This window comes from Cololabis saira, chromosome 15 (assembly GCF_033807715.1).
Source record: "Cololabis saira isolate AMF1-May2022 chromosome 15, fColSai1.1, whole genome shotgun sequence".
NCBI lineage: Eukaryota > Metazoa > Chordata > Actinopteri > Beloniformes > Belonidae > Cololabis > Cololabis saira.
Window position 1 is genome coordinate 15,385,463 of NC_084601.1, and position 16,166 is coordinate 15,401,628.

The window sequence follows — 16,166 nt, forward strand, 5'->3', positions numbered from 1 at the left end:
AAGGTTTGAATAAGAAATTAGCTAATTTTCCATTCATAAAATATTGTTGCAAACTTTTCAAAATAATCTGCGTGTTAATGCTGTTTAAAATTGCGGATATTCAAACATGTGTTGACCTCAAGAATTCAAGGCAAATTAGACTATTTATATTCAGGGCCAACCTGTTGTTAATTTGCATACAGCATAATTTCTCTTTCCCTGCATTTTCGGCATTTCTTTGGTGAATTTTGAGCATTTTCTACAGTATTAAATCAAGCAAAAAGGCACACGGCAAAATTGAAAAAGAAAAGACTCAAACACCCAATGAAAGATTGTATCAAGTTAATTGTATTCTAACAAAAATATCCAAGACATTGGGAGCTATACAAAAATAAAAATAGCAGGTTCCATAGATCTCATATGATGGAAATATTCACACACACTCATAGTTTTCATTCCAAGTTGAGCTCAAGTTATTATGGTAATTACAAGCTGGCCTAAGCAGATCTTTTTTCAGTGATTTAATTTCATCCTTACCTTGTTTTAATCGCCAAGTCAATAATCAACAGAATAAATGTGCCGAATATACAAATAACATCAGCGTTAATAGCATCCTGATATTTAAAAAAAAAAAAAAAAGAGTGACTTTAGTTAGTAGCTTAGATGCTGCAGGTCGATTGTGGTGAGAGACTCCGAGAAAAAATAGAAACTGTCCGCAGAAATGTCCACGGGGCTGTCCAGAGACTCTGATAGGCTCGGCGAAGCTGCATCTGAGAGCTGCAGGCAGGAATCCGAAGAGAAAGGTTGAAAATCGTGTAAAGAAACATCCAGGGCCGAGGGACTGTCGCCATTGTCCGGGCCAGATGCCGAGCCCGGGCCCATTGTTGCCATGCAGCCCGGAACAGTGGGTGACGGGTTGGGGAAATGTTTCAGATTTTTGTCATTGCTGTTCAGCGGCGCGGCAGCGCCAAAGCCCGCGGACTCGCCATTGTGGAGCTGCTGCGCGTTGTTCTGAAAGGAGCAGGTATCTCTCTCCAGCAGGGCTCCGCTCTGCTCGTGCAGGGGCCCCTCGTCCTCCTCGTCGCTGTGGATGCCGTCCTCTGCGCCCTGTCCTTTCCTGTCCCCGTTGTGGTTCTCTTTGCTCTGGGTCTGCCGCTTGTGCTTCATGCGCCGGTTCTGGAACCACACCTTGACCTGCCTCTCGGTCAGGTCCAGCAGGGCGGCTATTTCCACCCGCCTCGGCCGGCACAGATACTTGTTGAAGTGGAACTCCTTCTCCAGCTCCAGCAGCTGCGTGTTGGTGTAGGCAGTTCTCAGGCGCCGGGAGCCCCCTCCTCCCCCACCGCTCTCCACGATCTCAGGCGAGCCTGGAAAATAAGCAGCCCGGTAGCTTGGGATTAAAAACGCATGGACACAATAATTACATAACCCCGCTGCCCGTAAATGTACCGTTATGGCAATGACAATCCACTAGAGAGTGGCTCACAACACTCTGCAGCAAAATGGCCGCTGGAGCAACTAATCTAAGCTTGATGCAGGCTTCATCCAAAAAGTCATGCCTGCATAAAGATACTCATCTGATTCTTTCATAAAACCAAACAGAAAAAGAAAGAAAAAAAACAGCTTGAGAGTGAAGCAAACACTGCACGATAGAACAGTGAAGTCCACGCTGGTGTGGGATTCTAATGAATGCTCCAGCTGCCCTCCACGGCAAAGGCACTCCATCACTCTTCATTACTGTCACACATCAAACTCTGCTTCAGCTAGGGGAATAAATCATCTTACATCACCAAACTTTACCCAAACTTTTTTGTTTTTCCTATAAAGCGCACACGCGCACAGCCAAGTCATAACCATAAATCTAGAAAAATAATATCACTAAATTTTGCTGGGATGTGAGTGGGTTATGATGGGCCTCCCAGGACATCATAATACAGCAACAGATAGTATAAAGATATATTTCCGTGTATATCCTCCCTGAATGAACCCACCTTTTGGAGAGAAGCAGACAGGTCCATTGGAGATGGTGGTGGTAGCGGTGGAAGTCGGCAGGTGGTTCCTCTTGGAGGCTTTCTTCTCCCGCATCCACGGGTATTCCGGGGGTAGAGAGGCTGTGGGCAGCGGGCTGCATCCGTCGGGGCTGTGTCTGGGCCGGCCGTGCCGCGGATGGCTGCCCGGATTAAGGCTGGGAATGGTCTGCTCAAAGGGAGGAGGAATCAGTGTCGGGCGTGAAAGCGTCGAGCTCTTGATTGATGAACTTTGAAATGAATCAGCGACAGGGGGGAAAGATGTCAGGCACTCAGCAAGCGACGGCTGACTATTGATAAAACCGCTCTCTCGCTCGAATTCGTAATTCATCTCCGCTCCCTGAGAGCCGAGGAAAGTTTGCACGCGTATTTTTATAAATGATGCTGCTCAGTGAGGACGAGAAGAAAAAAAAATCATAAAAAAAACCCCCTCCTGTGTTGTTTTTTCTATTTCACTGATTACGGCCGTGTGGGGACCCAGCCACTATTAAACTATTGAATTCATGGAGACAAGGTTGAAATTGGACCGAACTGCCTGTCACATGATTACCTCTGTCCAATGACAATTTGGGGTTTAGTCAAAAGAAGCCACTGTCTGCCTGATTGATCCAAAAACTGGTGAATCTCGCCTCGCTCAGCTGGGGCACGACTGTTTTTATTTACATCTTTGTCCGCTCCGCTTATCCTCCTCTCGCTCCTCCAGTCCAGTCCACTAAGCTACAAAATGTGTTTTTTAAGAATGGCCGACTCTCACTATTACAAGGAGGGAGCCCAGCCTAGGGGTGCGCGGATTCGTGCACTCCTCTTTCTCGTATTGTTTGAGGATGTCAGTCGAGAACGCCCCCGCCTCACACACACACTCACACACACACTCACACACAGACACACGCACATTCACACTAGCACGCACACACACATACAAACACACACATTTCACGCCAGTAGCTCTTCATGTTATAGGCAGACTTCAGAAATGAAAAAGAAAACAAACCCCAAAACTGAGTGTTCTCGGTGGGAGCAAACCCAAGCAGACAGATCTATATTCACTGAGTGTGAACAGAATACACGTGTTGTTGCATAACAGTAAGATGAGCAGCGCATCCTTTGGCATATGTTGCAGTAAAATGCCCAACCATTAAGTTAACACTGACAGATATGACACGTTCAGACCATTTCCTCTCATAAGAGCTAAACACTGGCGAGGAATCTGCAGAAAAATGGATACATGTGTGCACGAGCATTCGCAAATGTTTGTTTAACCATCCTGACTGCAGAAATATGATATAAAGGCACATATTCGTTTATTCCACATAAGGTCGATTTCATAAGGAGGTCAGGCGCGCTCACGTACGCGCATCTTTTTCAGAAGCACTACACAGAGGGGCTCTTTCTCTCGTGATTGCAATTTTTCGATGACTAGAAGCAGCCATGGCTGCTTCACTCCTTTAAATGGCATCTCTGTGTATAAAAATAGTGTTGTGTTCATGCTTAAACTGCGGAGCGCATGGACGAGACCAGCATTTGCTTGGAGTGACACTGGCTGCAGTGGTTGGGGGAAGCTCACCACCATATTTCCATTGTCACATACCTGGATTTGCAATGAAGCAAACATCAACACATGATTTACCAGTGACCATTTAAAAAGAATCTATTTGCAGCGTTATTATGCAGATGGGAGTGTTATTGAATGGTTCTTCCCCGCCGTGTTTGGTTTCATAGCTCTTCCAGACTAATCTGTGAAAGCCACATTCAGGATGTTATTCGTCGGGCAGTACATGCTGTACTTTCATTCATTAAACCATATAGGCTATGGCTTGGTGGATAACAGAGGAAAGAAGAGAGGAGAAGTGGAAGGCCTCTCTCAGTTTGTTGCTTATATACCAAACAAAGAGTCCTGGAAGCCTGCGCGCGATCAATCTTACTCGCCAAAAGGTCTGACAGCTCGGTGCCCTCACAACACATTTAAGGCTTCTAACTCTCCCCCGGATCAAATGCAGCCAGGAAGCGCCGAGAAACACTGGCCACTTAGATTAGAACCAGTTTATGCTCGCAGTTTTAGCCTGGTTGTCGCTGGAGGGATGTTTTAAAAGACAAATAAGAATCCAAGCACACAAGATGCGACCATTTCCTTTTTGAGAGGGCAGCAATGCGCCAACGGTGAGTAAGGGGCACAGCCTGCTTCCCCCACCTGGATTTTATATTTTAGATGTTAATATACACAAGGATTTTTTTTTTCTTCCCCAGGCATGCATGTCTGTGAGAGGACCAGTGAAAGAGACTTGCTAGGGGAAGAGACGCATGGCTTTTTTGGAATTACGCACAGGCTTTGTGTTCAAGAAAAGGAGTGGGTGGCTGCATTTAGTGGAGCCCAGCCTGTCTTACACACTTATCTTCCTAGCAGGATTGATTTAGGACCACTTTCCCACGGATGCGAATGCAAAGAGCGAAACACAGCCGTCCCATTTCAGTGAAAACGCCGTTTGTGTGCTACCTGTGTAACTGCGCATATATGGGTCAAACCGTTCTCCTGTTGTGTAAGCCTGTACGTGTGCGTGCCTTTATCCCACCGTGTGTGTGTGTTGTGTGTCTGTGTTGGATGCCGAACTATGCATCAATGCATTTTTTTTTTTTTCGTGACAGACCATGCTTCAATTGTTCTAGGTTTCCCTGCTAACCATATGTCATGCAGTAATGTTCATGCCCTCCGATGACAATTAGTTCTGGGTTCAAATTTCGTTTAGGAAATAAAAGTACATCAATAAATCAGTGCAAAAAAAAACAATTATTACAAACGCACAAAATATTTGCAAAAATATTTTTGCACTTAAAACAGGATTTTATCCGGAATCTGACGTAGTAGCTCCATGTGGGTTATGTGGGGTTTTTCTTAACATTTAAATGCGAAGAGATCATTGAAAATATGGAACAAAAAATACGTTACATTTTACTATTTGTTTGAAGCAACATTTTGTATTTTACCAAAGAGGAAAATAGAAATAGAAAAAATAGAATAAGAAAAAGCATTTAGGCCTACAAAATCATTTCAGTTTTCCATCGATCATTTTTTTTCCCCGTGGCTTTTATAATAAGCAAGGTACTTTGTGCTGAACTGGCTTTACGCTGGCATCCGCAAATCTGCAGAATGATAAGACAAATAAGCACCTTTATGATTCGAGTTCACCCTGCATCCTCTCAGACCGTATTTGACTGACTGAACATATCAGGGGCTTATTTTTTTTAAACGATTTCTCATTTAGCTTGTTGTCTTCTTGCAGAACCTCCACAAGGGCCCGGGTGACATTTTTATTATTATGGATGTGCCCACGCAGATGAGAGGAGGGGAAAGGCCACCCTCGAGTTCTCTTCACGTCAAAGCACGAGGAGGGGAGGAAATAAAATCAAGTAGCTTTTATTCAATGTTTGATTTTTATCTGAGGATAGTTCTCCTTATGTTATCGATTAGTAATTTGAGCAATGACTTTGCAATCGTTTGTCTCCGAAATAAACAAGCTATATTTAATAATTTATAGTTGTTTTTTGTACATTTTAATTATCATTAAACCTTTAACTTTTCTACCAGTTGCCTGTGGATGGATTTATGTGATTTTAGGATCATTTTATTTTACCTTGAAATTTAGGTTACATTGCTCTATAATAACAAATCTAGAAATGTTTTTTTTTTTTGTTTGTTTTCATTAGGGAATTGCTTGTATTTGGTTTTATGAACATGTGGGATGCTGCTGAGAGCTCTGAATTAAAACTGAAGGATGTTCTTTCATTTTTATTTCAATTCTTTTATTGTTTTCGTCGAACTTGAGCAGCATGGAATGTTTGACATCGAGAAAGAAATGAAGATGATGTGTTTCTGTTTTCTTCAATAAAAAAAGAAAAGAAATCTGCTAGCATGTGTCCTTCTTTCCTTATTGCATGACTGATTGATTTTACATTCGCTGAGAAAAATAAAACACCTCCTCAAAGAAGAAAAGCTGGAAACATGGCAATAGCAAGAACGCCATGGTTTGCTACTGCTCCCGTCGAGGAGCGTCAGACTAGATGTACGGGCTGAAAAGGGCCGAGACCTTCTTCTTTTTTTCCCCCACCAACCTTTCCCTACACGAAGATGGAGGGGTGTCAAATAATACTAAAGGGGTATTTTATCTTTACCAACCAAATAAATAACATAAGAGAGTCCAATAGAACAAAACATAAGCAAGAGGGGGCTGCGTGAAAGCCTATGGCCCTTGTTTTCGAAAATGAATTTCCCTCATAATCCCATCTCGTGGCTCTTGAGGTTTCTAACACAAGTGCAACAAAATGCAAAAAAAAACACAATACTTCAACTGCGGATAAATAAAAGACGGACAACTTCACATTGAAAATGAATAACGTGTTCAAAATACCCTGTTTGAGTCTCGATTTGAAAACAAAAAGAAAAAGATTAAATAGGCCTTTGCATAGGCTATGTTGCCACCCCCGCCCCCCACCCCCCGAGCCATTCTAGATAATGGTCTTTGTGAGACAATGACACAAGCAAATAGAGGAAAATTCAAGCAAGTCGTGGTTATTTATCCTACGCTACTTCACACATCAAACTATAGGGAACATAAACAAAAGCAGAAGTGAAGATGGAAACCGTGAGGAGGCGCAGAAACAAAGCAGTAATATGTCTGGAGGTGGAAGGAACAATGGGCGGAGTGATCCGGACAGCGCCACTGCTACAGATGCGTCAGTTTGGGCGCTTCCTGGATTCTTCCCTGAGAGTAGTGCGGTGTTAGGTCTGTGTACGTCGGTGTCGGATCACACACTCCGTGATGCTGACTGTTGCCCATTGTGATTGCTCCATTGTACTCCATATTTGCGGACGGCGGGTGAGAGAGGTGGGTCAGACCGAAAACGGAGGCCCCGGAATTGGACATGGTCTCGATGTAGCCTCCGCCGACATAAACGGGACTGCTTTGCATGTGCGATCCGTAGTTGCCATTTCCTTGCAGGGGATGCGCGTCATACTCGGGCGTGGCCGAGTCTGTCCCGGGGTACCTCTTCTGAGAGGGGGGGCAGCTGCTGAGGGAGTTGTTCATAGGAGGGGGATATGACGTAGCCATACTGTATGCATTTTGATGAGGTTTATTGTAAGAAGTGGGCGACTGGGATTCATATGGTACACTGTTTACAAGAGAATGCATAGAGTTGAGGTATCCGCCGCCGCCGCCGGAGCCCGGGCCCACGGGACTCCGCGGGGATTGTCCACCGGGAGAAGACATCATCCCCACGCCTTTTTGATCCTTTTTGTACTTCATTCTGCGGTTCTGGAACCAGATTTTGATCTGTCTCTCTGTGAGGTTGAGCAGGTTGGCCATCTCCACCCTCCGGGGTCTGCAGAGGTACCGGTTGAAGTGGAACTCCTTCTCCAGCTCCACGAGCTGCGCGCTGGTGTAAGCTGTCCGGGCCCTCTTTGATGCTGCTGACCCCGGAGGGCTCTTGTCTCCGGGGCAACTCTCCACTGTCAGGGAGAAGGAGAGGATGATGTCATTCAGTAATCCATTACAGACACATGCTCAGAGGTACAGAGGCACAGACAGCTTAGTGAGAGTGAGAGCAGAAACGTGTGACAACATGCACTGATAGTGAAACTCTGCAATCAGGGGGGCGTAGTAGTGGTGATAGAAATGTTAAGTAGATACAGATGTCCATTAAACTGCAGTTTTTACCTCTGTCAACTGGCTCTTTTTCATCCTCCATCTTAAAATGTCTATAAGTTCCAAATATCTCCAAACATCTATGAATCCATTTCTGACACAGGGTTTATCAGCAGGGTTCAAACAGTTCCTCTGCTTAGATAATAAGTGCAAAACGAGAAATATAACTGAAGAATATTGGAGCGGTATCTGGTACAGATCCAGGTGACCTCAGGTTTTCTACTAGAACATTTTGCCCCTTATCTTGCCCCACAGTCACACAGTATGCACATAATTCTAGCACAAGCATTATGTATCCCTCAGGGTGTATAAAACAACTCGCCTTCCCCTCACTGATAAGCTTAAAAGGCTGGAGCCATGTCTGCAGAACAGAAAGGTTGGTCCACTTACCATTGTGGCAGACGGCCAACACTTAATACATTTAACTACCTGTCTCACAAACCTGGAGTAAAAAGAATGCAACATGACATAACCTGACCCCTAATGATATTGCACAGATGAAAAAGAGGTTACCACGTGGAGTATGAGGAAAGCTTGTATGGGGCTTGCATATAGAGTGATCACAGGTGCACACAAGGATTTTCAGACTTATCTTTTGATTTATTTTTTTAAGTTTATTGCACTGATCATTAGCATCTATTGTATATATTGTATATATATATATATATATATATATATATATATATATATATATATATATATATGTGTGTGTGTGTGTGTGTGTGTGTGTGTGTGTGTGTGTGTGTGTGTGTGTGTGTGTGTGTGTGTAGGTCTGCCAATATATGTAAGCATTTTGAAAGTCGTTACCCATGAATTGAGGAGGTCTGTCTTTCATTTCATTGCATATACTGTTTACTGAAGAGGATACCTAACTTAATAACCCAATATTTACCTAATATGTGGTTTAAAAAAAGAATCTCAGAATTTCAATATTTAGATTGAACCTCAAACCAAAGTCAAGCAAACCACTACCACGTTGTTCATTCAAACAAAAAGGTGTGACTCGTACGTTTGGGGGAATGTGAAGAGTTATCTTGGACCAATCTAAATATGCACCAATTCAGCTTCATACCAAGCTGAATTGGATAATAGTTTTTTTTTTCTTTGCTTAAAGATGTGCAACTATTTGCTAATCAGAAACTACATTTTGCCCATCATCCCTCCATTTCTCACCAGAACTGCAAATTTACCTTGCATGTGTGCCCAAAAATATATCCAGACACAAACTGAAATGAAAGCTCATGCTTGTATGTTCTCTTACACACGTCGTTCACATCTCATAACCTGCATCTATTCCCTCACCACATTTACAAAGGTCGTGGGAAGATGAGCTATTCTAAAGTTTTAGGTTGACTCCAAGTAAATACACCACCACCTCCTCCTCCTCTTCCTCCTCCTCCTCTCGCCCCCTCCCACTCTGTGGCCACCAAGTTTTTCTCTAATCAAAACAGCAGGACAAACTGAAACAACTGTTGTGTGTGTGTGTGTGTGTTTGTTTGCTGTCTCTCCGGGAACATTATGTGATCAGTAGAGATGTGTGTTTACAGTAGGGACAGGTCAGCTGCAGGGCATGAAGACAACAAATGAGGGGGGGTTGTATCCTTAGAAGTGTAGGTCCTTTAGCCTTACGTTGCATGGAGAGTGTAATAGGTCTAAAATGTATTATCATTATTATTATTATTGACTAATTTTAGTTGAGACTATGTTTGTAAATCTATAAAAGGCTGCTAGGCCTAGATATAGGCCAGGGTTGTTTTTTTTTAGTTTTTTTTTAGAAGTGTAGTTAATCTCATTGTATTTTTGGCTGCAGCTCCTGGGTAACTTGAGGGAGCTAAATATTGCAAATAGTGCAATTTGACACCGCAGGACTTGAAAATGATGAAGTGAAACAAACACGTCTCTGCCAACACCACCGAAAACTGAACAATATGACCTTCCTAGTCACTATTGTTCTGTTGTGGTTTGCCTCCCCCCGTCCTCCCCTTACCTGCACACCCACCCACATACCCTGTGCATTGAAATCCTCCCTCCGCATGAATGCAACCCTCGGTCTGTGTGAATGAATGTCAGCAGCAGCAGCGAGTACCTGAACTGGAGCTACTGGTGGGTTTCTGCTTGGTGTTCTGACGGCATTCCTTCATCCACGGGAAGATCTGTTTGCTGCGAGCGCCGGAGGTCGGGGAGGCGTTCTTGGCACCGGGCTGGCTGGACCCGTTGCTTGCGTTTTGGCTGATGGCACCGGGTGACTGCGAGGAGGGGGGCGGGCCCGACACCGGCACCTGCGGCTGATTGCTTTCGGGAAGGACCTTGGACTGCCCCGCTTGAATGGCCGTGGTCCTGTCGCAGCTCTCCGCCATCTCCCCTGGCTTCTGCAGCGTTACGGAGCCGCCGGGAGACTGCAGGGAGCAGGCAGGTCGATGGTACTCACTTTCCACATGAGAGGCCCGGGGATATTGGACCTGATTGGCATCATAACTGAAGCCATTTGCGCTTTGATATGGGTAGCCACTGTAAATTGCCGAGCTGTCGTAGTAGGTTGCCTTTTGCATCTCGCCGTTTCCCAATATTTATTTCAGAAACTGACAGGGTCTTGACACCCTTGTAGAATAACATTGGCACCCCGTGGTCACGTGACGCCTCTCCGCCAATGGCCTCCTCGGGTGAACCTAGGGTTACAAGAAGCACTGTGAGGAGCAGAAATGGTGGCGATCCATCTTACTTTTCAATACAGACCTGACACTGGAGACTATGGAATCAAGATAGGGCCAACAATTCTGCACACCATTACCGTTTACCTTATGGCTTACACGGGGCGCAGACGGCACACACTATAACCTCGTATTACCATCTGTGGCAAACAACACAAAAAAGCTTAAGCATTCAAATCAGTTTGAAGCTTTTACAACAAGCCGGCTGGCATTTTAAATCTCTGAGCCGATAACGGAATATAGTTACAGTAAAGGTTAAGGAGAGAATCTTGCGGGTGGAAACCCGTGCTGTGGAACTCGCTTGTTAGCGGGTTACCACACAGGAAAATAATATTTCTGTTACAATGTTATTCTACCAACAGGGCTGTCAACAGTATATCTAATTTCCTGTGCAGCAGGTGAAAACATTCTGTGTGGCCCACAAACCTACAAACAGACGTCTCACTGTTAAAAGAAAAAAGAAAAAAAAAAGAAATCTCATGTAGCAGAAACAAATTGAACACCTTATTCTAAATGAAACAAAGCGGGTGGGTGGGGGGAGGCATGTTCTCTCACTTTTCTTGTTTTTCTTTTCAAGACAAAAAGGAAAGACAAAAAAAGAACGAAAACCGCCCCGAAGAAACCTGAAAAACTGGGCGCTCATCTGAGCATCTCTGTGACCACGGTGTGAACTTCTCCTCTCAGGCCCATAATAATGCCTGGTGACGGTGGCGGCTCCGGCGCGGTGATATATGGGGGTCAGTGGGCCGGGGATGCCCGCTCGGAACGAGATATAAGACCCGGTAAGATTGACGCAGTTCGAGCACAAATTCATACAGGTAACACAGACAATTATTAACTATAAAGCGTAATAAGCAAAGATCCGCAGATAGTCTTTTATAATATGACATAACAAGACCTAACGAAGAAAGTGGATATGTAATTGTTTTAATAATAATAATAATAATAACAATAATAATTATTGTTATTATTATTATAATAAAAATAACAATAATAATAATAATAACAATAATAATAATACTTCTCCTTTGTTGCTGAAATAAAGCTTATTTAAAAAAAAAACTAGAATTTAAGTAGTCCTTGCCGCTCTAATGAAAAATCACTTGGGAAGTTAACAGAAAAGTAAAATTAAAAATCAGTCTAATCTAAACATTGAAAAATTATTGTAAATTGTTTAAACTAAATGTATATAATGATAAATCTGTCCCCAGCAACAGAAACGTTAAGTCTGTTGTTTAAGGTAATTTAAATCATATCTAATTCTTCCATGAGTTGGCCTAAACTTAACTCCCGAAGCACATAGTTCTTTCCATAATTAAAATGGTAGATTAAATGGTCACCCAAACTCTGGGCTCGTTTAGTCCTGCATAGCAAGAAGCAAATCAATCTAAAACGAGACCCCCAGTTTTCTCTCAAAGCAGCACAAACCGCAGACTGAAAGAAGGTGTCTTCGGTGGGTCTGCGCTCATTATGGCCGGGAAAAGGTTTCAGAAAGCTTTGTAGTGTGTATCTCCCGGCGATCCATCGCGACAGTCATAAATGGCAGAGAAAGAAAGACAAAGGACAGGCTGGAGCTGTGAGCGCAGCCCTGTGCTCCTCGCCAGAGAAATCTGGCTGCCTGACTGTGTGTGTGTGAACTCTTCCTGAACCGAGATCTAAGTCATACGGTGATAAATCACCGCGCGACACACAAACTCCACCATTTACAACCGACTGAGCCTATTTCTGGCCTGCTTACCTTATCCTCTCACGATGAATGCAGAGCACCGAGCAATATTTTCTCATTCAGCGGCGAAATCGATCAAAGCAGTAATCCAGAGAAAAAAGTTTAAAGGCAGGGTGGACTGAGTGTGGAGCAGCAACAGACTGCGCTGTGCCATACACCAGGCATTAGCAGCCACAACAAGAAAGGGAAGAGCCGAAAGAAGCCCCCTTTTCCTTTTTTCCTCTTCCTTTTCTGCTACTCGACGTGGATGGGTAAACCGAGATTACGAAAGCAGGCGTGAGCAGTCGGGTCAGCGAGATAAGAGTTATCTGGCCTCGAGACTGAATTTATCGTCATGCTATAGAGCAATAGACAGGACTTCATAGCAATATTAACGTAAGCCAAGGCAATGCTTGACTATGAGATCCTTCACCAGTACCATGCAGACACCAGTGAACTGCCCCGAACCAGAGCGTCACCATAGACAAGAAAAATTATGCAAATGAAGTAGCGCCTTGGAAAGCCAGTACAAATCTAGTGGTTGCCTCTCCTCCTCCCCCAACCAAATGAGGTAGAGCGTCAAGAAAAAAATATATATAATGCACCCTTAAGTAAATTCTCCATATCCCAGACGTTTTTAATCGTTTTCTTATTTACTCCGCTTTTCAGATTGGAATTATGAATCCAATGGTTGATCATTTGCAAAGAGACGGTGATTACAAAGGGATAATCAGGCGCTCTGTGCATTTCCATTTCCATGGGACATAAAAGGCTTCTATTCACGGTTTAATGATTAACCAGCATTTGGGTTTTTTGGTTTTGTTTTTGTTTTTTTTTTGTTTTTTTGTTTTGTCATATAGAATTCAGTGTTTGAGTAAAAAGGACGCATGTTTCTTTTCGTTTCCGTGCCTGATATTCCCTCACATGGCTATGAAGACTACACCATCATGCAGGTTTTTGATCAGACAGCACAACTGCAGATCAAAGCTGCCTTCGGCGTATATTAAAGGAAAATCCCAGTAGGAGCGGGGTGTGAAAAATGGGGAGAAGATTCATCACCAAAAGGAAAAGCGGAGGACGCGCAGCGTGGAGCAGTGGAGAGGAGAGCCGGCAGCATGGGGGGAATCCCTCTGCATGGTAATGCTGTCTTTTTTGCAGCCAGAAAGAAAGGCTGAGAGAAATAGATTTATGACTTCCTCGGGCTGTAAACACGAGCAGAAGATCGAGCTTTTCAGCTGGTTTCAGGCTGCAGGACAAACCCCAATGACACAATTAAAAAGGTAGCACACGGACAGCGTGGGAGGTTGAGTAGGAGAAAAATTCGCGGATGAGGTTCTTTTTTTTCTTTTTTGTTAGCAAACTTTGCATTTTCTCTTACAAAACAACCCTGTCACGTTGTGTAATTATTTACTTCTTTGTTCTCTAAAGTGCTGATTCGCCTTTCCCTTTGATTTGGCCTCGAGGAGAGGGTTAAAAGTCAGTGAGGTTGTGCTCCTTAACTGTCGTGCGTAATAAGGCGATGAAAAAGAAAATAAATAAAAATAAAAATGTTAAGGAAAGAAATAACACTTCTCAAAACTTCAGGGCGGCATGACTGTAGCAGCACGAGCAGAAAGTAGTTTCTGAAATGAATAAGGCACCGATCCAAGAGCTGCGATTCCCCTCGTCACTTTTATGGTGACAAATTACACCACAAAGACAAGTGGAGGAGAAGGAATTATTGCTCTCGGGCCGGTCGTATTGCTGCTGCGCGGAAATGTAGCTGTAAGCCATAGGCTGCTTCTGTAGTCCTGCAAACGCTTTGGTGGGCGTATGTAGCACTTATTAGAAATTGAATAAGGATATCACCATCAAGCATTCATAACACAAATCAATAAAGATATATGGACTTACCGTAGGCAGCTCAGGGTGTTTCCGTGACCGCGCGATGGCCTGAATTTACTGGACTGGATTTCTGCAAGGAGGGTGGAATAAATGTTTTATTTCATGTATCTATTCGTTGTTTAAGCAATTAAATAGAATTAGCTTCCAATTAATTTTTGGAAGATCTTCCAACATATTCAACGCCGTTTAAATTCGGTCGATGGGGATTTTATTTTGCAATCCACAAATCAATAATAAGTTAAGACTAAGTACTGAAGCCATTGTTGATGAGCGTGATTGTTTAGACCCATATTTTAGTAGTTCAAAAAATCAATTCACAGCAAATGAGATACCAAAAATAAACATAATACAATATAGATAAGTATTTTAATTTGTGGCTTGAATTCTGTATTTAACCGCGTGAACGGTCTCATGAGGCCTACTTGATATCTTTACTGCTAAGATCTCTACAAAATTAAATTCCACTCACAAAATTAAAAAAAAAAACACCAAATGTACAATTTGACCACAACAAAATGCATAAATTAAGACCACAACACATGGACTCTTCTCTTCTTTGATTAAGAAAATCAAACAATCATCTTAGCCTATTATAACTGTTCATCACCATGATCGCACTAATAAGGACAGAAATGGCCTCTATGCAGAAAGCGTGTTTGTTGTTTCCCTGCTGGCCGGTGAGCATCTTCTCCACAAACGGATCGAATAGTCATTAGCTCTCGCACACCATCTTCCCCAAGTCCCCGCGCCCATAAATCACGTCGGAGCGCCGTGACCTCAGCGCGGCCGCGCGGTCCTGGATGCCACTCCGTCTTCCATTATATCCTCGTTTCCCCGGCGGAGCGACACAACCCCACCGCTTTCCCCTACTTTTTTTATGGCTCTCGTCTTGATATATCATTTAAGCACAGGCGCACACACGCATGCACATAAAGCCACGTGAAGGCAATTGGTGTTTTGTTTTATAGGGCAGGTTGAACCTCGCAGCGCTGCGCGCGCTGTTTGGGTTTCCTCTTGGAAGCCGATAAATGGCTTGTTTATTTACAAACTATAGCACAGGCCTATTTATCCAAATTTATGCTCGTGATATTTAAAGTTTAGCGGCTGAATTAAAGAGGAAATAATTGATCATTAATACTTAATCCTTACATTTTTGATGATGAAATCAATGGTCGGTTAGGTATAAGGCAAACCACAATATTTACGGAGAATGTGTAGCTTAGTGAATATGTATAAAACAGTTTTTTTTGTGCTTATTGACTCATATGTTCATATAAGTGGATATAAAGCTTACTGATGTATTCGTGAAAACCATGGAGCCCCCCCATCCCTCCCCCCCGCGTCTTTTTTGAACTGACCTCTGCCTCACGCAGCAATAAGTCACGACAGTAATGAACAATTAGCGGAAATACCTCAAAATAAAATCCATCCTCCCACAGCTCGGGCTCTGACTGTGTCCGCGTGGAAAAACATATCCGTCCGTGATAGCAGAATACATCCACAACCCCGGGATCCTCTCTCTTTCAGTCCGTTTCGCCTCTATACTTTCTTTTTCTCCCCCCTCGATAAGCAAACTATAAAGCCAGGGCTCCCCTCGCGGAAAGTGGGGGTAACCAGCATATAATCTGCATCATATGGCGAGACCGGGGCTCGGGTTTTTCTTCCCAGTGCCATAACATCGCGCAGTATTATGCGCCCCGCTCACGTGACGCAGCGTCAACTTAAAACCCTTTTATTTGAGCCCGTGAATCATTAATGGAGGCAGTCATTGCCCCTGAGGAGAAGCGGATCCGTTTGGAAGGAGGAAAAAAAAAGAGGTGTATGTGACACTGCAATGTATCTGGCAAAGGAGCAAGCCTCTCACTGAGAAGCAGCTTTTCCACGTGTCGCCCATTCAGAGGGGAAAGGCTGTTCTGACAGTTTTAAAGTGCCATATATTTGGAGCCTGTTAGCAGGCTGAAAGAGATAATCCTGCTGTATTACGGCGGGGCTGCGCTGCCCACAGACACACGCAGGACCGGAATGTTGGCACAACAGCGCAACAGTGAGGCTGAGATGGACAAAGCTGTTCATACAAAACGCAATTTAAGAGCAGCGAGATCGTTAACACTGTAAACCTCATCTCCTTTCTGTTTATAGCTGGCAGGGCGCATTACGCAGAACTCAA

The 16,166-nt window shown here is 43.7% G+C and overlaps 1 protein-coding gene across 11 annotated transcripts in view; it reads right to left on the bottom strand.

Annotated features, from left to right (window-relative positions):
• Window positions 1–294: 294 nt before the first annotated feature.
• hoxa3a (homeobox A3a) overlaps window positions 295–16,166 on the bottom strand; it is a 35,213-nt gene continuing 19,341 nt past the window's right edge. For 4 of the 11 annotated variants that reach the window (XM_061742747.1, XM_061742750.1, XM_061742746.1 and 1 more), the window contains 2 exons: window positions 1,971–2,175; window positions 296–1,346 (listed from right to left, as the gene is read on the bottom strand). In XM_061742747.1, the coding sequence (XP_061598731.1) occupies window positions 631–1,346; window positions 1,971–2,175 (921 nt within the window). In that variant the 3' untranslated portion in view covers window positions 296–630. Of the gene's footprint in view, window positions 1,347–1,970; window positions 7,507–9,788; window positions 10,369–11,838; window positions 12,087–12,148; window positions 12,585–14,008; window positions 14,070–14,606; window positions 15,272–15,411; window positions 16,123–16,166 lie in introns of those variants that run through there. The other 7 variants (XM_061742742.1, XM_061742743.1, XM_061742749.1 and 4 more) reach the window with 7 other exon arrangements.